General features: G+C 52.6%; 7 protein-coding genes across 7 annotated transcripts; 3 read left to right on the forward strand and 4 right to left on the reverse strand.

Moving 5' to 3' along the window:
* Positions 1-908: 908 nt before the first annotated feature.
* BDP55DRAFT_665327 (uncharacterized protein) lies at positions 909-2,329 on the reverse strand. The gene is made up of 3 exons (XM_060575023.1): positions 1,902-2,329; positions 1,527-1,809; positions 909-1,470 (listed from the first exon to the last, which is right to left on the reverse strand). Exons 1-3 carry the CDS (start codon positions 2,019-2,021, stop codon positions 1,211-1,213), a joined length of 663 nt encoding a protein of 220 aa, XP_060428894.1. The 5' UTR covers positions 2,022-2,329; the 3' UTR covers positions 909-1,210.
* Positions 2,330-3,504: 1,175 nt separating this feature from the next.
* BDP55DRAFT_729136 (uncharacterized protein) lies at positions 3,505-7,064 on the forward strand (the record flags this gene model as incomplete). The annotated part of the gene is made up of 5 exons (XM_060579528.1): positions 3,505-4,231; positions 4,296-4,735; positions 4,801-5,302; positions 5,358-6,980; positions 7,036-7,064. 5 exons carry the CDS (start codon positions 3,505-3,507, stop codon positions 7,062-7,064), a joined length of 3,321 nt encoding a protein of 1,106 aa, XP_060428895.1.
* Positions 7,065-7,113: 49 nt separating this feature from the next.
* BDP55DRAFT_729137 (uncharacterized protein) lies at positions 7,114-8,055 on the forward strand (the record flags this gene model as incomplete). The annotated part of the gene is made up of 3 exons (XM_060579529.1): positions 7,114-7,364; positions 7,429-7,927; positions 7,999-8,055. 3 exons carry the CDS (start codon positions 7,114-7,116, stop codon positions 8,053-8,055), a joined length of 807 nt encoding a protein of 268 aa, XP_060428896.1.
* Positions 8,056-8,513: 458 nt separating this feature from the next.
* On the reverse strand, positions 8,514-9,880 carry BDP55DRAFT_694295 (uncharacterized protein; the record flags this gene model as incomplete). Its single annotated transcript, XM_060577335.1, has 2 exons — positions 8,514-9,630; positions 9,690-9,880. The coding sequence occupies 2 exons, from the start codon at positions 9,878-9,880 to the stop codon at positions 8,514-8,516; spliced, it is 1,308 nt and encodes a 435-aa protein (XP_060428897.1).
* Positions 9,881-10,840: 960 nt separating this feature from the next.
* Positions 10,841-12,045, forward strand: BDP55DRAFT_553395 (Lactonase, 7-bladed beta-propeller-domain-containing protein; the record flags this gene model as incomplete). The annotated part of the gene is made up of 2 exons (XM_060569284.1): positions 10,841-11,202; positions 11,256-12,045. The coding sequence occupies 2 exons, from the start codon at positions 10,841-10,843 to the stop codon at positions 12,043-12,045; spliced, it is 1,152 nt and encodes a 383-aa protein (XP_060428898.1).
* Positions 12,046-12,100: 55 nt separating this feature from the next.
* On the reverse strand, positions 12,101-14,604 carry BDP55DRAFT_665333 (FAD binding domain-containing protein). Its single transcript, XM_060575024.1, has 4 exons — positions 13,878-14,604; positions 13,402-13,807; positions 12,451-13,353; positions 12,101-12,385 (listed from the first exon to the last, which is right to left on the reverse strand). The coding sequence occupies exons 1-4, from the start codon at positions 14,312-14,314 to the stop codon at positions 12,212-12,214; spliced, it is 1,920 nt and encodes a 639-aa protein (XP_060428899.1). The 5' UTR covers positions 14,315-14,604; the 3' UTR covers positions 12,101-12,211.
* Positions 14,605-17,942: 3,338 nt separating this feature from the next.
* On the reverse strand, positions 17,943-19,337 carry BDP55DRAFT_694298 (ATP-NAD kinase; the record flags this gene model as incomplete). Its single annotated transcript, XM_060577336.1, has 1 exon — positions 17,943-19,337. One exon carries the CDS (start codon positions 19,335-19,337, stop codon positions 17,943-17,945), a length of 1,395 nt encoding a protein of 464 aa, XP_060428900.1.
* Between the last annotated feature and the right edge of the window lie 145 nt (positions 19,338-19,482).

The following is a 19,482-nucleotide window of genomic DNA, read 5'->3' on the forward strand; positions in this document are numbered from 1 at the left end:
CCAGCCGGCCTGACAATCTGAGGAAAGTAGAGAACCTCTTCCGGGCCAACCTCATCTTTGATGCCTTGCAACCTTCCCAGGTACCCGACCCAACACACATGCATTGTCTAAGCTTCTTCCTGCCTCATATCGGGTCAGGTAGTCCAAGTACACCCCATGCATGCCCACGGGAATGCTGCTGCTTAAGTTCTGCAAAGAAGCAGAGTCCGCTTTTCGGGTAACTGGAGGATGCAGCGATGCGATCGTTGTATTAGTACAAGAGAGGCTTATTCTGGGGTGCGTCTGACGGCGAATCTACAGCGACTTGTCAAATATGTAACAGTAGTTTGCAAATGACGCCAATTGGTTCGCCCGAGAACTTGGCTCTGTATGAACTCGAAGAGTAGGAGCTCTCTTGATACCTGACCGTCAGAAAAGCATGTCACTGTTTCTCTCTTGTTTCCGACCTATTCAAGTAACTTCTTTTATGAGCATCTTTCTGATCGAGAGCTGGACTAAGTCCAATAGGCTGCAGATTTCCGAGTCAACCGATAATTTGCGGCGTTGTTAGACGGCCTCTAGTGTCTGCGACAGTGGATCAAGGATGCCATGAATCCGCTTTGTCACCGTGAAACATGCTTTTCAAGTTAGTGAAGCGCGGCGTTGCGAAGTGTTGCCGCATGTTCAAATCCTTAGCAAGCATCATGGTTTTCGACCCATTCCTGAAGCTTCTTGGAACCGATCTCAGGCTTTGGTGCACCTCACTTCAATGTGACCAGAGAGTTGATCGCTTGCTTTGAGGCATCGAAAGCCTTGAAATAGAACTCGGAGACAACGCCGATTGAGCTTTCAGTACCCCTAAGACCCAGAATACGTTGGCTCTTCGCATCCTATTAGTCACGGCATCACCCTTTTACACGTTGACTGAACCATTTGGGTCAAGCAAGAGTCTCCATTGAAGCTTGTTTCATTTTTTGGTGCAGCCTGTTAGCAACCTTGAGTGGGTGTCGTGAAGAAGGAAATTAGGCCCGTGAAGGAGGGAAAAATTGCTCGAACCGCCTCAAGCCATTCTCCCATGTCAAGGTTAGTATCATATAGAAAGATGACCAGTGCTTGCTACAGATGTAGGAGCTCAATGTAATCCTCAACACGACATCGACGCAGGCTAATATTTGACACTAAACATCAACCAGAACCCAGAACAATTGACTTCCACCTCTACTTGTGCCATCTACACAGCATCGGACCCCAAGTTCCAGCCCTCCATCTTGGCAGTGTCCCAATCAACACCACCAAGGCTTCCGATCTGAGTGTTAGACTCTGTCTCTCGTTCGGCACACTGAGATATGTAGACCACTCCAGTATCAACGATCGCCGGAGGAATCAAGGCCTGAATCTTTTCCTCGTGACCCAACACCTTAGAGAAGAGGACCGTATTCTCCTCTGTAAAAGAGGAGTCCAAGCTTGTCAAGAATCGCTTTCGGTTCGCCTCTTTTGGAAATTGTTAGTCATGAGACTTGTGAGGAACGGCCGCACATTTCACTCACTCCATCTCGGGGTCCACAGGTTGAGCGGTTTGCACTTGTCCGGATTCTTTTCCTTGTCTTCGGGGAACTCATAGAACTTCGGTATCCATGCCTTCTTCAGCCCGCTCCAGGTATCGGCGTCCATGGTCACGACGCAGTCCCAGGGTATTCCCTTGGAAGGATCGTACTCTGGAAAGTCTTGGAATGCTGGGGATATGTAGGTTCCGGTTCCTAACTGCCTACCCGAGGTCCCGAGTGACTGTACCGCCTTTCCATCATTGGCGTTGATGGCGTCGGCTTCAGCCTGTTGCCAACTTGTCAGCTCTTGAAGATCAAAGAACGCCAACCCATTTCGAACTATAGGTGACCAGTGCAGGTACAAAGGAAGCAAAGTACCTTAGAGACAATCCGATATCCAATATGGCTTCTTGCCCCAGCGCGTTTGTGCAAAGAAATGCCTTCGAACGGGACAGCCGCAACGGCCGCAGTAAGAGCGAGAGCAGCCCAGAACTTCATCCTGAAGTTGTCGAGAAGCGAATGACTATGGTGAGATTGTAATGAAAGTTGAAGGAACGACTGCCATGGCAGATGGAAAAGAATGCGAGAGAGGCGAGGCTACTGAGATCACCAGTGAGAAATCTTGACCCAAGTAATAAGGTCGCTGGGCAATACAATAGAACACGATTAGGCTACTCCGTACAAGCCTTGACAAGCCTCGGTCCTTGTGCAGTAGCAGTCAATGTGGAAACGTCAGCAATAAAAGTAGGCGGATGTCTCTTCTGTAGCGTGACTCTTGGCACGCAGACTAGCAGCGGAGGTTATCATCAGCTCGTTGTTCGAAATATTGGCACGAAAGGTAAGTTGATTCAAATGCCAGCAAGGGTATACGCGTCTATGCTGCCACTCAAGTGCCTGCCAACCAATGGCAAAGCACTCAGAGCAAAGGGATTCCAGAATGGGGATTTGATATCGCACCATCACTCGGCCAGGATTCAGATCCATGGCATCCTCCCTGCAGCCCTGGGAAATGAAGTTGCTTTTAGGCAGAAAATTGTCCGGAGAGTAGCCGTAAACGTGCAGAGCAGGGGCCGGCCCGTCCCCGGGCTCGATGAACTTCAAGTCTAGGCACCGATTAGCAGGGGTCGCGAACTTCTCCATCTATTTCACATCGCATCACCTGTCACAGCTGACGACGACCCCGCTAGCATAATCGCGATTTCTCGCCCTTGAGGAATTTCTCTGGTTTGGATCGGATGAGGCAAAAAAATACCGTTCGTGCCAAACGATCGACAGCCAAGACTTCTAGACCTGGCGTCGGATAGCCCACGCCTGAAGCAGACTCAAGCCCGAGGACGTAAGGACAGAAAATGTTACTTTCGGTGGGACCAGGCGAACAAAAGCGAAAGAAAAACATAAGCATAGCTGCAACACTCAGGCGCAGCGGAGACGGGGACCAGAGTCTACCCCTGTCTAGCACGGTAGTTCGCCGACAAGGACTATGATGGTTGACGAGGCACTTGGACTGCGTCGGATGTTGTCGACAGCCTGCCTCCGCTGTGGTCGAAGAAGACAATCTTGATAAGTATGAGATTCTATCACAGCTCGATATCACTCCCTCTTGTTACCCTTTTCTCTACATCACGTTCTTTCTGGTCTCTCGCTGCATTCCCTTTACTGTCGTCCACGTTCATTACACACAACAACAATGAGATTCTTCTCGCGGTCTATCACGGCCGGGGTGGTGGCCATCACTCTCGTGCTGTGTCATCCAGCCATTGCCATTGAGAATGGTTCGGAAATGCTCGCTTCTTACCTAGCAGCACATCCACTCGCAACCAGTTCGGCTCCTCCAGCATCCATCAGCAACAACACGCTCGCCCCAGAGCTCGTCGAATTAGTGCTCAGTCGTTGCCCAGCCGGATGCAATGAGTCCGGTTGGAACTCAGGCAACTGGACTCTGTATTCTCGACTTGGGCGATTATCAATGTGTAACGAGACCATGCTTCTCGACTTCAACCCCTCCAACTCTTTACGCAAAGACGAGACTGTCCGGGCCTGCACCGCAAGCTTTGCAGTTGGCACAAGCAACGTCACCGGCAACAATACGGCCCAAGGCCCGTCTTGCCTGCCTAAATGCAGCTTGACCAAGGTTCAAGAGTCGCTGCAGCTAGCTTTCAATGTGTCTAACACACCAGCTGAGTTGAAGGACTTTGTAGCCGCTTCAGAACAGCTCGCCTCCTCCTTTTCTCGGGAGTCAAACAGCACCGATATAACCTCCTTCGCATACTCTAATACGGTCGTTCTCGGTCTCTTCGCGGGATCGGGCGTCCGCGACATCCCGTCATCAGTGCTGCGTCAGTTCATAAGGAAGATCAAGTCGGCTGGTTTCTCTAACAGCGTCGTTGCACAACTGTGTACGAAAGACGGCCGCAGTTCCCGATACAGCTTTGGAATTGCTGTGAGCGGAGATCGCGATCTGAAGTTTGTACAGGATGCCGTAGCTACCTGGGCATCTGGCGAGTGTATCACTTCTTTCGATAAGATGGAAGAATGGCAAGACATCACCTTGTCGGTCCCGAGTATCTCCAACAACAGCACTGCTAGCTTTGGCAATGGTACCCGTGCCGACAGCACTGCTGACACCATCTCGTCGACGTCTGGCAAGTTGAACATGCTTCATCGACGAGCTGAATGTTCAACTGTTCAGGTTGTGTCCGGAGATAGCTGTGAGTGCCTTCCACCAGGAAAGTCCAAACATAGAACACAAGGCTAATCCATCTTGTTATCTAGGCGCAAGCTTGGCGGCGGAGTGCGGCATATCCGCCAGCGACTTCACCACGTACAACCCGGACTCGACGTTGTGCTCGTCTCTGCAAGTGGGACAGCACGTCTGCTGCTCAGCGGGAGATCTCCCCGACTTCCGTCCGCAGCCCAACTCAGACGGGACATGCTTCTCTTATTACGTCGTGCCCGGCGACAGCTGCTCTTCCTTGGGAGCAGCCAACAGTCTAACCAATGATGAGATTGAAAGCTTCAACACCCAGACTTGGGGCTGGCAGGGATGCTCGAACGTGCAAGCATACCAGTACATCTGCCTCAGTACTGGTGCACCTCCGATGCCAGCTCCCATTACTAACGCCGTGTGTGGCCCCCAGAAGCCCGGAACTACTCAGCCGGGAGCGGGTGTCGAACTAGCCAGTCTGAATCCTTGCCCCCTGAATGCCTGTTGTGTATGTGTTATACCTCGCGTCCCTTTATCATGCTCCACGGTAGCTAATGCGCCTCCCTCCTTCAGAACAAACACGGCCAATGTGGTATCAACAAGGACTTCTGTACCATCTCTGAGTCAGAGACTGGCGCCCCGGGAACCTCGGCTGAGGGCGAGAATGGCTGCATCTCCAACTGTGGAACTGAGATCGTCGTTGGATCAGCTCCGGCCGAAGCCATCAGCATCGGCTACTTTGAAGCCTACAACTTGGACCGCCCGTGCTTGAACATGAAGATCACTGCGATGGATGTGACCCCGTACACGCACATCCATTTGGCATTCGGCGTCGTCACGACCGGCACATATGCCATCGACGTCAGCCATATCCAGGAACAGTGGGAGTTGTTCCAGCAAATGTCTGGCTTCAAAAAGATTCTTTCTCTCGGCGGCTGGGCTTTCTCAGCCGAGCCAGCGACGTATTTCATTTTCCGGGACGCCGTCAACCCCGCCAACCAGGACACCTTTGTTGCCAACATCGTTGCGTTCGTACAAGATAATGGCCTGGACGGTATTGACATCGACTGGGAATGTAAGTCGTAGAATGTCTCTCCATCACAGAACCATGGCTAACTAATGGTCACCAGATCCCGCTGCCCCCGATATCCCCGATATTCCAGCCGGCACAGCTGAAGATGCCGCCAACTATTTGACCTTCTTCACTAAGCTGAGGGCAGCGATGCCTTCCGACAAGTCCGTGTCCTTCTGCGCGCCCGCTTCTTTCTGGTACCTCAAGGGCTACCAGATTGGAGAAATGGCAGATCTGGCAGACTACATCGTCTACATGACGTATGATCTTCATGGCCAGTGGGACTACTCCAACCAGTACGCAATCGACGGCTGCCCAGAGGGCAACTGCCTACGTTCTCACACGAACATTACCGAGACTCTCCTCGCTCTGTCCATGATCACCAAGGCCGGTGTACCATCCAACAAGCTCGCAGTCGGCGTCTCGAGCTACGGCCGATCGTTTCAGATGACAACACCCGGCTGCACCGGTCCCATGTGCACATACACAGGCGGAGGCTCGGGGGCTTATCCAGGACCATGCACCAACACCGCAGGTTACATCGCCAACGCCGAGATAAATTCCATCCTGGCGGGAACCGGAACCTGGATGACGTCGTCAGGAGCTCTACAGTCGATCGAGTCGTACGAGTCGTACTTTGACGAAGACAGCCAGTCAAACATTGCCGTATACGACTCAACACAATGGGTCGCTCACATGGATGATGACCTGAAGGCAGATCGAAAGGCTCTCTATGAGAGTCTCAACTTTGCGGGAATCATCGACTGGGCAATCGATTTGCAAGGCTTCGGCGGCGACAGCATCGATTACGGCTCCTCTTCGAACATTGTTTATCCCCCGCCTAGCATCTGGAACTCTGACGATCCGTTGGTAGGCTGCGAGCCTCCGTGCATCGTTGTCTTCCCTCCATACCCGCTTAGTGCCACTCATACCGTTACGAGCTGGCCAGCTTTGACAACAACTCTCTTGTCCTCTGGAGCCGGCGGTGTGTACGTCGTGACAACAACGCTCCCTGTCCCGTCCTTCACCATGACCGACGTCAGCCTCCAACCCCTGACACTGCAATCGACAGACACAGCGCACTACCAGATCAACCCCGTACAAAGCATTACCCCGTCACCTTTCGTGTATACACTTCCTCCAAATCACGCCACCTTTCCCGTCAGCTCCCCAACACCGGCAACTTCCTCCGATACGGATGTGCCCTTGATCATCATCCCCCCGGTCACATTCTTTTCGACATCTGTGCCCGTGACTATCCAGCCTCAGCCGACCTACTCGGTAGACTACCCCGACCCAACGGTCCCTATCCCGCCCGTTGCTGTCACGCCCACGCCGACCTCTTCTTCCACAGGTTGTACTGGATCCGGCTGTGGGACACGGGACTGCGGCATTTTCGGCTGTGACGGCGGCTGTGGACTGTTTGGCTGCGATGGTGGCTGCGGAATCTTTGGCTGCGGCGGAGGCTGCGGCGTCTTCGGTTGCGTGTCTACTTGTCCTCTGCTGTCGTGCGGTGGCGTAGGCTGTCTAATTCCCGGCGGGTGCGGAAACACGCAAGGTACCGACGGCGGCGACAGCAGTGAGAACTGTGAGGAACCTGTGACGGCATCGGCCTGCACTTATCTCGTTACTAGCTATAGTGCTTGGTACATGGAGTCTTCTACGCGGACAACTGAGGCAAGTACAACAATTGAGCAGGTCTTGATGCAGGAACAGTAAGCTAACCTTTGGAACAGACCAGCTGCGTGACGAGTACTGCTTGTAACGGACAAGATACAGCGACAACCACGACGCCCGGTAGCCCTGAATGCACCATGGATCCAGACATTGCGTCGGCCTTGTCCGCAGAACAAGCAGCCGATCAGACCATTATTGATGGGAAGCAGATCCCGTTGGAGTTCGCTCCAACCAACCCATCCGACTACGATGGATCAACCTTCACCGCTAAGCAATTCGGTCTTACGGAGACCATTACTGTTATCGCAACCTCGACCAAGACGACCACGCCGACCACCACAGTGACTGTAGTGGTTGAACCGACTGCAAAAGCCGACTGTGCTTACTGGTATGTCAAATCAATCTGACTCTATACCCTGATCGTTGAAGTTCTGACATGACTGTGCTCATAGGATCACGGCCTTTGGCTGGTACACTTTCGAAGTATACAACATCGACGGCTGGAGCACTGACGGCGGCTCCCGCCTCAAGTCTGAAGAAAAGGGTTGCGGCGCCCTGACCGGCTGGGACTGGCGCGAGCGCACCTCCTCCAAGTACGCGGGAGCCTATTTCAACCTGCCGTTCTTCATGAAAGACGGCTGTGTCGAGCGGGCCATCGTGTCAGCCGGCGGACCCAAGCTGTCATGCGACTTCACGGGCTACGACATTGGTGTTGCGTTCCTCCCGGCGAAGAAACGGTCTGCCTCGGAGGAGATGGTGAATAACCTGCCGGAGCTACGTCGGCGACAATACATCAGCGACACACCCAGCCTGCCCAGTAGATCGACGACGCAAAGTACGACATATTCGCAAGAGCCAACTTATTCGCCTGAGCCGTGGGGTCCTGGGGACACAGTCACTTTCACGACCACCATTGAGTCCGTGACTAAGTCGACGTACACGACGGAAATTGTGCTGGCTTCCATGGGGACAACTTCGTTGGGATTCTCCTCCTCCTCCTTGGTGTCATTGACATCCACCAGCTCAACATCATCCTCGAGCTCAGCAGCACCCTCCGCTTCATCAGTTCCTTCAACTGACGGCCGATGCGGTGCCGACTTTGGTGGAACAACCTGTACAGGCTCTGGTTTTGGCGGCTGTTGTTCAGAGTATGGCTACTGTGGCGACACGACAGATCACTGCAGTACAGGCTGCCAGACGGCCTTTGGCTCCTGTACCGAGCCGGGGCTGGTGGTTTCCACGGACGGTACGTGTAGTTCAAACAGTGATCCCGAGAACGCGACCTGTCTTGGGTCTGCTTTCGGCGACTGTTGCTCTGAGTGGGGTTACTGTGGAAGCACGAATGCTTACTGTGGGACGGGATGTCAGTTGGCATTTGGCTCATGTCCGGAATCATAGTTTAAAGTATTTGTCAAGTACAAGTTGCCATACTGTTAATGTCGGTGTGTAATAACATTGATATGGTACACAAGACAAAAAAGAAAGTCAAGAGAAGATCAAGTTGTCATTGTCATATCGTTGCCGTGATTACGCATGTCTAATTCTGGTTCCTTGGTTGCAGTTCAAAGTTGAACTCTTTGGAAGAGTCCGAGAGCTTCCATCTTGCAAACAGCTGTCCATTCTCCACCAGAATCTGCCGCAGGACTTCATCCCGATGCTCTTCGACAGCAGACCATCCGTCCTTGTCGCGCAAGTATGGCTCCGTGACCACCAGCGCCTCTCGAATCCACTGCTCAGCCCTGGCCTCGTCATTTCTACCCGTAGCAACCTGCCGCTGCTTGAGATCTTCCACCCCCTGTGCCTTCTCGACGTCAAAAGCAGTACGCATTACTCCAAGAAGAATGTGCGACCGCATCTCATAGTTCAGATCTCTCATAGAGACGCCCTCCGTCTCCTTCACCGCAACAGCTGCCAGGAATGCAACCTCCTCCACGCTGCCCACCTCCGGCTCCCAGCCTCTACTTCGCGCCTGCTCCCCCACACCGCCGTCCGGCCACCCACACCAGTTGACCTCGCTTTCTCGCGTCCCATCCAGGTCCGGTTCAAGATATGGCGTATTGACAGCCTCCCAGCGGTCCCGCGAGTAGTGCGCTTCCCAAGCCCACATATCGAAAGCTCCCTGCGCGACGGAGATACCAAATTCGTTGTGAGTCCATGCCTCCTTTGACGGCTCGCCGGGAGAATCGATCTTCATGTACTTGAGCCAGAAGCGAGCTTGAGTCTCCGAGTACGGCTGGACGCTTGGATGGTACTCTCTCAAGTGTGCGATGGTCTGCTCGAGAGTTGCCAGGGCTGTCTGGGTGATGGTCTCTACGGAAAGGGACGGCTGTCGTCGCCGAGTGCGCACGACGTTATGTGCCCAGCGCGGAAGCTTGGTTGATAGGCGACCGTTTCCTTTGTGGCGCGGCTGTGCAAGCGGGTAGCTTGAGTCCGGCAGGTCTTGCAAGTCGGGAAGGCGGTAGAAACGAGCCGAGATTGACGTTGTAAGGAGACCAGATGAGTAGTAATTTCGCCACGCATTCTCGCCGAGTAGGTTATGATGCTCTGCGTAAAATGCGTCAAAGTCATCTGCTGACGCGAAGACACCCTCGTCCGGGTCTGAGGAGCGATACATGGCGGCTGCTAGTTGGGCGAGATAGAATATATCCAGAGTTCTTTTCATCGTTAGCTCAATCTTCTCATTGAAATAGTTCTTTGAACTCAGTAATATTACCGGTTGGATTTCAGGTCTCCGTGGCCAAACGACCAACCGCGTGCGTGAATTTGGTCAACAACCTCGAACACGCCCCTGCCATCCCATAACGATTCATCCAAGTAAATGAATGCTATTCGCAATAGTCGACCATGGCTGTCCACTGGTGTCTCCCCGCTTTCGACACTGTCGCGGAACTCGTCGGCACTCATAACTCACGATTTTTGTCACACCACTTTGGATGCGTGAGTTGTAGACATCTCCGATTCTAGGCGGCAATTTAGCTAGTTGCTGCAGGGGGAAGATGCAAAAGGACCCCGCCTTACGTAAGTTCGGGCCAGGCTCAGAGAAGATCCATCTTCGTGAGAACTATCAAATGGTCTCAATTCAGTATCTGGAATATTCATGCTCACGCTGATGTATGATATGGTTCGCATATCAAATCGACAAATTCTCGTGAAAAGGGCAGGTACATTGCAGAGATTCACTTGACTAAGCTGGCAGCTAAGTGATGAAGATATAAACATGAACGAAACCTTCAATAACGCACCAGCTTGCCAGCCAGCTTCATTTCGGGAGAGTGTAGCTCGTGGGGGTCAAAGTAATATTTGGTGTTTGTCTATCCCATTGTTAAGATATATGAAGTGGATCCAGCCTAAAATGATTCGAAGGCTGGGGCTTATCTAGTCGCCTGGTGGTTCAATAGTAAATAGAGACTCGGTTTTTTTTCATCATCAAAAGTCGACGATACATGAGACTTAGACGCCATAGAAGCCATTTTTACACTGCTCCGTAAGCCTTTGTGCCCTGAATACAGCGAAAAAAACCGTGATCTGCAATTAGCCGCATTTTGGCTGTGTTCAAGTCACCTCGCTGTCATGCGACCCAGGCACCGCGCTCCGTTACATTGCCCTATTAGGCATCTCGGAGGATACGCTAGTCGATATTGTCTCTGGACGGAACAAGGAACAGTGCTTGCGAGCTCAAGCCCGTTGCACTTTCATGGACGTTGTGTCGGGTAAATGCTCAAGCGCAAGCTCGCGAGGCCTTCGGACTGGAACCGAAATTGGTGGTACTACGAGGGCCGGGAGGTTTAAAACAGACAAGAACCGAAGCCAACCACCAGATGAACGCCAAGAAATCTTCCATAGTCAGTGTGAATTTCTGGCACAATGGGAAATACATCGCGTTTCCTTGCCTGCTTCACGTCCCTTCGAAGCGCCCTCGCGGCCACCCTGATTGCCTCGCATTATAGCGGGCAACTCTATACGCTGAACTTGTCGTCAGCAAACCAACTCACCATTGCGAGTTCGGTTAGCGCTGGGAACCGGATGCCAGCATGGCTCGACTTTGACCCTGGCTCGAAAACTATCTACCTCCCGGACGAAGTACAATGGGGCCAGCCACTCTTGAAAAGCTTCTCTGTTACAGCTGATGGAAGTTTGACGCCGAAGGGGCAAGTTCAGACAGCTGGGGGCGAGCTTCATAGTACACTCTATGGACTTGGCAACGGCTACATTACAACTGCGCAGTAGTATGATTACTCAACTCCTGGTGATGAAATCCTTTCACTAACGCAGTTTACAGTGATGCATCGACAATTTCTACTTACACCCTTCCGTTGGGCAGCACAGGTCAACCCTTGCAGAAATTGTCATTCACCATGTCTCAGCCAGGACCGGTGCCATCTCGACAGGACAGACCTCACCCTCACTCCGTCTTCACGGATCCCACTGGGAAATATGTTCTCTCTGCGGATCTAGGAGCCGATCTCATTCGCGTATTCAGTATTGGATCGTCTGGCAATCTGACTCAATGCCCGTCTTTCTCAACTGGCCCCGGAGACGGACCCCGTCATGGAGCGTTCAGAATACAGGGCAATGCAACATTCCTATTCACTGTAAATGAGTTATCGAACTCGCTGACGTCTTGGTCGGTAACCTACCCGACAACTGGATGCCTGATTCTTGCGAAGAAGCAGACCCTGTCCACATTCCCTCCTGGGAAAGCTGCACCGGCTGGCTCGAAGGCGGCCGAAGTTCACGTCAAGGACAATTTTGTGTACGCATCAAACAGAAACGATCAGTCCTTTGGGGCACAGCAGGACTCCATTACGTCCTACACAATCGAGCCTTCAACAGGTCTGGCCACGTACCTTGAGACAACGAGCGCTCACTCGTTCTTCCCTCGCACATTCTCGATCAATGGCGCCGGGACCATGGTTGCCATAGGTGGACAGACAAGTGCCAATGTTGCGATTGTGGAAAGAAACACCACTACGGGTAGACTTGGGAAACTTCTTGCAACTGTCAAGGTTGGCAATTCAGGGACTGTGAATCAAGAGGATGGACTCAGCGCTGTGATCTGGAATGAGTAAGCCCAGACCCTCGACGAGAGAAGTCCCACACATTCGCATGTAGATGGCGATATCATCCCGTTCATTACATGTATTATCATGAGATCTAAGAATCTAGTATACTCATCCAATATCATCATAGGTAAATGGTATCTTTAAGGCCAAGTCGCATCTTTAAACGCTTCAATCATTTCGCTTTGCAAAGTCGGTTCGCATAGTCCAAAACACTCCACTCCTCGCTTCCCGGAGTAGACCATGAGAAAAAGACGCCGTTCGGATCCCACTTCTTCTTGATCGACGCTAACTTGGGGTAGATGGGACCCCAGAAGGCATCTTGCCAGTTCTTCATGAAGGCATAGTTCTAGCCGAACATGTTAGTACCAATGACACAATGACCTGTCACGACTGAAATATAGAAAGGCTTACTTCATTCACGTATGCAAGCCCGTTGGGACCAGCCTGCTTAAACTTCTCGGTGATGGTGTTGACCATGAGATCATTCAACGCCAACTTCGTCGCCCACGTCGCGTCTAGGGCCTGCGGCAGGATAGCCATAGTGCGCATGGTGGCACCTCTCCACTTAGGATGCGTTGCACTACCAGACTTCTGAGCGTTGCTTCCTGGATCGAAGAAGTGGCTGATAATGATACCGAACTGGTTAGGAGCTGGTGCCAACCCAAGCTGGATTGCCTCGGCGATGGCCGGCTGGTTGCTCGCCATGTCGTCGTGGGTGAAGACCCAGCCGCCCGTCAAACCATTCTGAGCTGCGCGCTCGGGCTCGAAAATGTCGTGGAAGAGGGTGTAGTAGTTGGGGTACTCTTTGACACCAAAGTCGTATGGGATCTTCTCAGTGTCTAGGTAAGTGAGGAGCGGCTGAACGACGGCTGTGAGTTGCTTTGCGGTTTTATTCATTCCCATGATTGGCTGCACGTGTAATGCGCCTCCTATAGCTGGCGGGTATAGCTCGTAGATACCGTACAGTCCGTTGTCGACCATTTGGTTTCCTAGAGCGTTTAGCTTGTTGACTGCCTTCGTAACTTGATCGAAGTTTGCGCCGGTGGTGGCGTTGACATTTAAGAAGAGTGCTGCTCCAGGAATAGTGTCGGGGTATGTCTTGAGAGTGACAGATAAGACAACGGCGTAGTTACCCGGTCCGCCTCCCCTAAGAGCATAGTATAGATCCGAGTTGGAGTTGGCATTGGCAGTGACAAAGTCCCCGGCTGCGGTGAGAGCCTCAAATGAGAGTGCCTGATCGGCGCCGAAGCCGTAGTTACCGCTCAAAGGCCCGTGACCACCACCTCCCATGAAGCCGCCTGCAACTCCCACAGTCTAGCATGTTGTTAGTTGGGTGGACAAAGATAAGCTATAGATGCTTACCTCGCATTCGCCAGTGACCACATTCTGAGGTGGATTTCTGGCATGAGCCGCGGCTGAGATCTCGTAACCTTGAACTCCGGCACCGATAGTAATGGCAGGTCCCTTGTAGTCTCCAGGGCCCTTGTATGAATCAACAAAGGAGATGTCCTTAAAGTTGTGCGTGTTGATGGCCAAGGATCCAGCACCTGCGCTTCGTCCCTCGAAGTCATGGCCTGTGTTGCGAATGACTAGTCGTAAATTGTTCGACTTTGCAAAGTCCACGCCGGCCTTGACCTGAGCCTTCGTCTTGGCGATGATGACGAACTCTGGGTAGTTGCCAAGAGCACAAGTCTTTGTGGGATCTGTGGTTAGTTCGCAGGTGTTGTTGCTTCCCCATGTCCATAACTGCGACGCAGGTTGAGAGATTCTGACAGTACACTGTTAGCAAGGACTTGATTCTCGACAGCTTCGCGAAGAGAAAGCAAAGTCAGACTTACTGCCACCTCTCATCTGTCCACTTTGCAGTAGCCTCGACGCACTTGGCAGCATCGTAAGTCGCGATGCCACGGTACGTGTTGTAGCAGACGGCAGCGGGCGGAATGTGTTGAAGGAGGTTTCCTCCCACAGTCTGGTTCAGCTTACTCCAAGCGTCGGCCTTGGGCCAGCAGCTGTCGGCCGGAGAACATCTGCACTCGTACTTTTTGCCATTCTCCTCGTACACCACGAGCTTGGGCGTCGTAATCGCACTGACAACCCACGAAAGGCAAGCCAGAAGCACAATGTTAGCCATCGATGTCCGTGTCATCTTGCTGGAAGATTTCTGCGTTTCCGTCTGATCGTCGTCGTCGTTGTTGCTAGAGCTGATGCTGTCGACTATTGGGCGCTGGCCTGCGTTGAAAGCAAGCTGCTCCAAAGTCGTGCTCCTCTTGGACATTTTGTATTCGGATTCGAGCTTGACACTAGTTTCTCGGTGTGGTCGCCGAGCTGCAAGACACCCGCGCGAAGCTCTCCCTCGCGATGTGAGAGGCGAATATCACCTAGCTGCATGGCCTGCGTTGTACTGCAGCGAAGCTAGTTGTTAGTCTTGTGGGAGGGAGGATCGGTCCTAAGATCTAGGTGTTTCTCCGTGTGGGAGAGAAAGACAAGAACTCCCATCCCCGAACCTCAACTTCTTAGTAGCCGACCGGTCGGGCAGGTGGTGGGGAAGGGTTGAGGTGTCAGCAGGGGGGGGGGGGGGGGGGGTCTTGGTATTAGCCGCCATCTGCTTGCTGTGTCAGCCACATCGGCGGCACGGGAGAGTCAAAGGAAGATGAAAACTATCGCGGCAAGTGAATCGAAGCGAGAATTGGGTGTGGATAGCTAGCGCGTATAGTAGCATCGACGGCGTGGTGCGAGTTAAGATCATGCGATTAGTCGGGGTCGAGTTCCATGACATGTAGCAACGCCAGTGGCTGTGGCAACGTGCCGACAAACGTTGGGGTAAAAACTAGTGTTCAGTGACGGATATTTCTAAATTTGCCAATCTTCATTAAGCCGTAGAATGCGAGCTCTCGTCTCTCTAGGGAGGCGTCAGAGTCAAACTCTCCAGATATTGCATCGTCGAAATGTTGCTTAGACAAGGGGTATACCGCGAGGGAGAGAGTGCGGACCATGAACGCAGGGGTCGAACAAGATTCAGTCAAAGTCCAGTCGGCTGCGAAATTTGTGGGGGGAGAGACGGGCAAATCCCGAAGTTCACAAACGTCACCGCGGCTCCAGCGAAGCTTCAGAGAAGCTTCAAGTCTGTATCCGTAGAGTGGGACTTCCGGCAGGCAAACCTCACAATCTATGTAAGTTGCGCGGGAGCTGGGGTCGCATCATCCGAAGTCCCCTCCCAAATTTGGGTCGATACTGGATGGCACACGTCCCCTTGTCCTGGTTCAGTATGCCGAGAGGCTCGGCGCATCCTTTTCCACGTTAGCGGCGCGAACCAGCGTACGGCACAATGCCGACTCGGAGGGGCAATAAAGTCGGCAGACCCTTGACAGCGCAGCATTGCAGCATGCTTCGAGAAGCTCTTGAGTCGAGAAGCTTAATCGTTGTACTCAACATCAAACAGCGACCCGCGATGATAGAAGAATACGATATCGGTGTCATCTGCTCAATCTCAAAATTCCATGTTTTGGGCTGCAAAGATCGACATTAAGGGCGTCAATAGAATGTTGGACGGGCTCCGTTAGTAAAAGCGTTGGAGCGGGCCGAGTCATTTCGTGCTACTTAGTGCGAGTGCGAAGAGTCCAACGGCTGACGGACAAAGGATAAGAAACGGAACAAAGAGACGCGGGACGGCTTACGGCGGAAATGCGTTTCTAGGGGGATGGTCCGCCGTCTGAATCGGATTAAGAAACTAGCAACTCTAGCTAACTCTGTTGACTTTGAAAGCTTACCATACGGCCTCATATTCGAATAGTGTATTTGTCTAACGGCCGAGCAGGATTCAGTAGCAGAGCCGAGGCACACTACGCCGATAGCTGAGGTCAAGCCTTCGGCCGGTGCAGTCCAAAATCAAGCTCGAATAACCTTCGCCAAGAACATTCGGGTTCGGGTCTCAATTCTGACTCGGGGTACCAATTAGACAGCTGTACCAATATGGAGTAAATAAGAGGTCGGGATCCATATGGAACAAGGCGCCCTAGAAAAGGTTGTGGCTGACAAAGGGCAGATCCGAATCTTACGTCCGTATACTAGACTATCCGTAGACGTCGATATAGCTATTTGAATGTTCATAGCTCCGCTCCTCTATCAACGCCGCTGCCGCTGACACCACATCATCGTCGGCGGCGGGGTCAGGCGAGCTACGATGTGGATGCCTGCTGGAAAGCGTGGGGTAAGGTCGGCGGCGACAGCGATTTCGACTCTCGGAAGTCGTACGTTGACGAATAGAGTGACGGTCCGGATACCCGTCCCTTGCCAACGGAGGAAGCTAGGGACCTTCCGACGGGGTTGTTGCGTGCATAGGTTTTCCCCGCCAGCATCTTGAGCTGAGATGCGAGGTCGAGGCAAATGCCTACACCGACGACCTCTTTCGGAAAGCCACACTGCCTTGCCCTCTGGTGTTGGTAGACTTCTGCCTACAGAGGTACACGTAGCCATGAGGACTACAACACGGCGTCGCCAAGGCTGACGCGGTTCAAATGCATGGAAAAGGAACGCCGATTCTCTGTGACCATGCCGAAATTGCCATGCCGACGGCGGACGGCCTAGATCATGATCGCATGGGTATGTAAGGTGAGAGTTTAGGCGACGTTTCAACACCGCGGTCGCCGGCTCGCGATTGCCCGTGATCTATTGCTGCTAATTTCCAGCCAACATCCAAAGACTCAGCAAACTTTGCCATCAAGATCTACGGCCATTGCTGCCATTGGACTTCACAGTTCACTCACAAAGGATCCGGAGAATGGAACTAAAGGTTGTGCCAGCTCGTCGACTTTTAGGACTTAACACGCTGGAAGCCGGTGTATCAAAGTCCTATATCCTAAATCCTAAGTCCTAACTCAGCTCTCTCAATAACATCAACTCGATCTTCGAACAATGTCTTTACCAGGGCCAGACCACGCTGTGCAGATTGCTTGGCGAAAGTCTTTCCCCATCTGGCTTCGAAAAGAGGCAACCACCGTCCATTCAGTCAAATCATGGGACAACAGAACGCTAGATTTGAAGGAAACCTAGGCTAGGTCTCTCGATTGCGACTCTTGATCCGGCGCGACTTAACGGACGTAGTGGCGTTTTCGAACTCTTACTATACCTAGGGAGTGTGTTAAGGGATTCGCGCCACTGACCCTCTGGTAGTGTACTCGGCGAAAGCGGAATCACGGAAGTTGCCCGCCTGGAACAGCTCCTGCTACTGAGATCATGAACGTGATCGTGATACTATAATGGTTTTTGCGAAGAACTGATACCCTGCATTGCCACAGCTCGCTGAGCTCGGCGGCCTGCCTGGCTACTCGCAAGCCTAGCCGATTTTCTTGCCCACATACTGCAAGGAGGTGGTATCAAAGACATCCAATTGAATCAGTGCCAAATGACCCAATGCTGGAACATGGTATGATTTACTATGTTTTTCTATTAGCCACACGACGCTGACAAGTGTCGGCTAAGCATCTGGCTGGCGAGGGATGGCCTGCCTGGGCCTACTAAACGTATGTATCGACAGTACACCAAGACAAAGAGCATTTGTCAGGTAGTATGGTAGAGCGCAACTAATAAACCGTCGAGTCCGTGTTTCTTGATGATTCTTAGTGTTCGATACTAGACCGTCGTAGCAACACGTCCTAACCGCCAGAACTCCAACTTCAGTGGCAATCACGTTGGGATGCTGATGTGTAACCTCTGGATGCGACATGATCATCACTGTAAGCCATCAATGTTACATTCGATGATGGTTGCGATTTTGAGATTTCCAGCCCAATAAGCAGTAAGACAATTATCCAAAGAAGAGAAAAGGCCTGACCAAAGTGCCCCCCTAATGCCACCAACTCCATTGAAAGACTTTTGTAGTTTACATTCGGGTATCACGATAAGTTTCACCTCCCGATGGGGTAGTTGAACATGAGCAGGCCGTTGAGACCCCCAACCCAGCCGTCATCGTCGTAGTCTGACGCGTCGCCTTTGCCTGGTCCGCAAATGACACATGGCACACCTCCCTTCCAGTCACCGTTGCTGGACTCGCCCACCATCTCGCCTTCGACACGGATTTCAGTGCCGATACCTGCGCCGGCGCTTCGCTTTCCGTCAATGCTAACCTCCAGCTCACCGTCACGGTTCTTGCTGCTGACTTTGAGTGTGACCTTGGTGTTGAGGGGGAGGACTAGAGGCCGGAAGCTCAAACTCCTGGGGCAGATGGGAGTGATGAGCAGTGATTTGACAAGGGGGTGTATGATGGAACCGCCGGCGCTCAGACTATATGCGGTAGAGCCCGTCGGCGTGCTCAGTAATATGCCATCTGCGACAGCTTCCGTGAGGAATCGATTATTGAGGTAAATGTCGATGTGGGCAAGGTGAGGCTTCGGGCCCCGGTGGATGAGTAGTTCATTAAGGGCGTGAATCGGTTGAGGGATGTCTCGTTTCGAAAGTATTGTATCTTCGGGATGTTCGGCCGGTAGATGCGCCTGTGACTTCGTCGTCGGAAGTAACTGGCTGCTGATGTTCTGGCCGTTATTATCGTACACGCCGACCCGTAGTCGGTGCCTGAGCAAGATCTTGGCTGCCCGACTCTGTCCCATGCTCTTGCCAGGAGAAGCGTGCCATCCAGACAGAGCCCCGTTCTTGACGTCGTGTTCCTTCTCTCCGCTTGCGACTCTTGTGTGTGGCGTCAATAAATCATCCGCAGCGACGCCGCTCCCACTCATGTACGCCTCTCTCCAGGCCCTCTTGTATTCCTCGAACTTCCATTCCGCCAAGAATCCAATAGTACCAAAGTTGAATGCGAGAATCGGCGGGACAGCTTGATACATGCTGAAGTGGCTCGCGGCGCGCAAGATGGTTCCATCACCACCAAGAGTCGTGATCATGTCGATCGTGTCCGGGAACGCCGATGGGTCACACGTGTAGATGGGAAAGTTGAAGGACTCGTGGACCATTTGCGCGACCCTGGGTTCAAAGATCAGGTTCAGGCCAGAGTATGTGCTTTGTAGATGCTTCGCAAAGTCAATAGTCGCTCGTAGGACTTGAGGGGATCGCAGCTTCGGCATCAGGAGGATGTTTCGCGGAGGCGTCGGCCAGTGCAGCGAGAGCAGGCCAGAGGTCGAGTTGGGAGGGTCGCGGTATTTCGGAACGACTCTCGGTGGGAGGGAGGAGACATCGCGAATCTCGGCAGCCCGCGCAGAGGCAGTTGTAGAAAAGTTCAAAGGTCGAAAAGCTCGAGTATGCGCCGCAGCCCGCGGCCTGACGCACAGCCGGAAGGCTCCTGACCTTGACATTTTTTGGTATGGCTAAGACTCAGGTGGTAAGAGTGCTCATGGTCGAGCGGTGTGCTCTGCAACCGGTAGAGGTGAGTCAGTCGACCGCGAGATGTGGTGATAGGAGTGGTTGCGTCGCGATGAATTGCCAATGACGACAATTCCA

Source organism: Colletotrichum godetiae, assembly GCF_030913485.1.
Source record: "Colletotrichum godetiae strain CBS 193.32 chromosome Unknown BDP55scaffold_23, whole genome shotgun sequence".
In the NCBI taxonomy this organism is placed as follows: Eukaryota; Fungi; Ascomycota; class Sordariomycetes; order Glomerellales; family Glomerellaceae; genus Colletotrichum; species Colletotrichum godetiae.

What these genes read in the sequence shown, in the direction of transcription:
- BDP55DRAFT_665327 (XM_060575023.1), bottom strand. Translation starts at nt 2,021, where the DNA reads ATGAAGTTCTGGGCTGCTCTCGCTCTTACTGCGGCCGTTGCGGCTGTC. An exon ending in GATATCGGATTGTCTCTAAG is followed by an intron (nt 1,810 to 1,901) that starts GTACTTTGCTTC and finishes AGTTGGCAACAG; the next exon opens with GCTGAAGCCGACGCCATCAA. An exon ending in CCTGTGGACCCCGAGATGGA is followed by an intron (nt 1,471 to 1,526) that starts GTGAGTGAAATG and finishes AATTTCCAAAAG; the next exon opens with AGGCGAACCGAAAGCGATTC.
- BDP55DRAFT_665333 (XM_060575024.1), bottom strand. Translation starts at nt 14,314, where the DNA reads ATGTCCAAGAGGAGCACGACTTTGGAGCAGCTTGCTTTCAACGCAGGC. An exon ending in TGGACAGATGAGAGGTGGCA is followed by an intron (nt 13,808 to 13,877) that starts GTAAGTCTGACT and finishes GTGTACTGTCAG; the next exon opens with AATCTCTCAACCTGCGTCGC. An exon ending in TGGTCACTGGCGAATGCGAG is followed by an intron (nt 13,354 to 13,401) that starts GTAAGCATCTAT and finishes ACAACATGCTAG; the next exon opens with ACTGTGGGAGTTGCAGGCGG.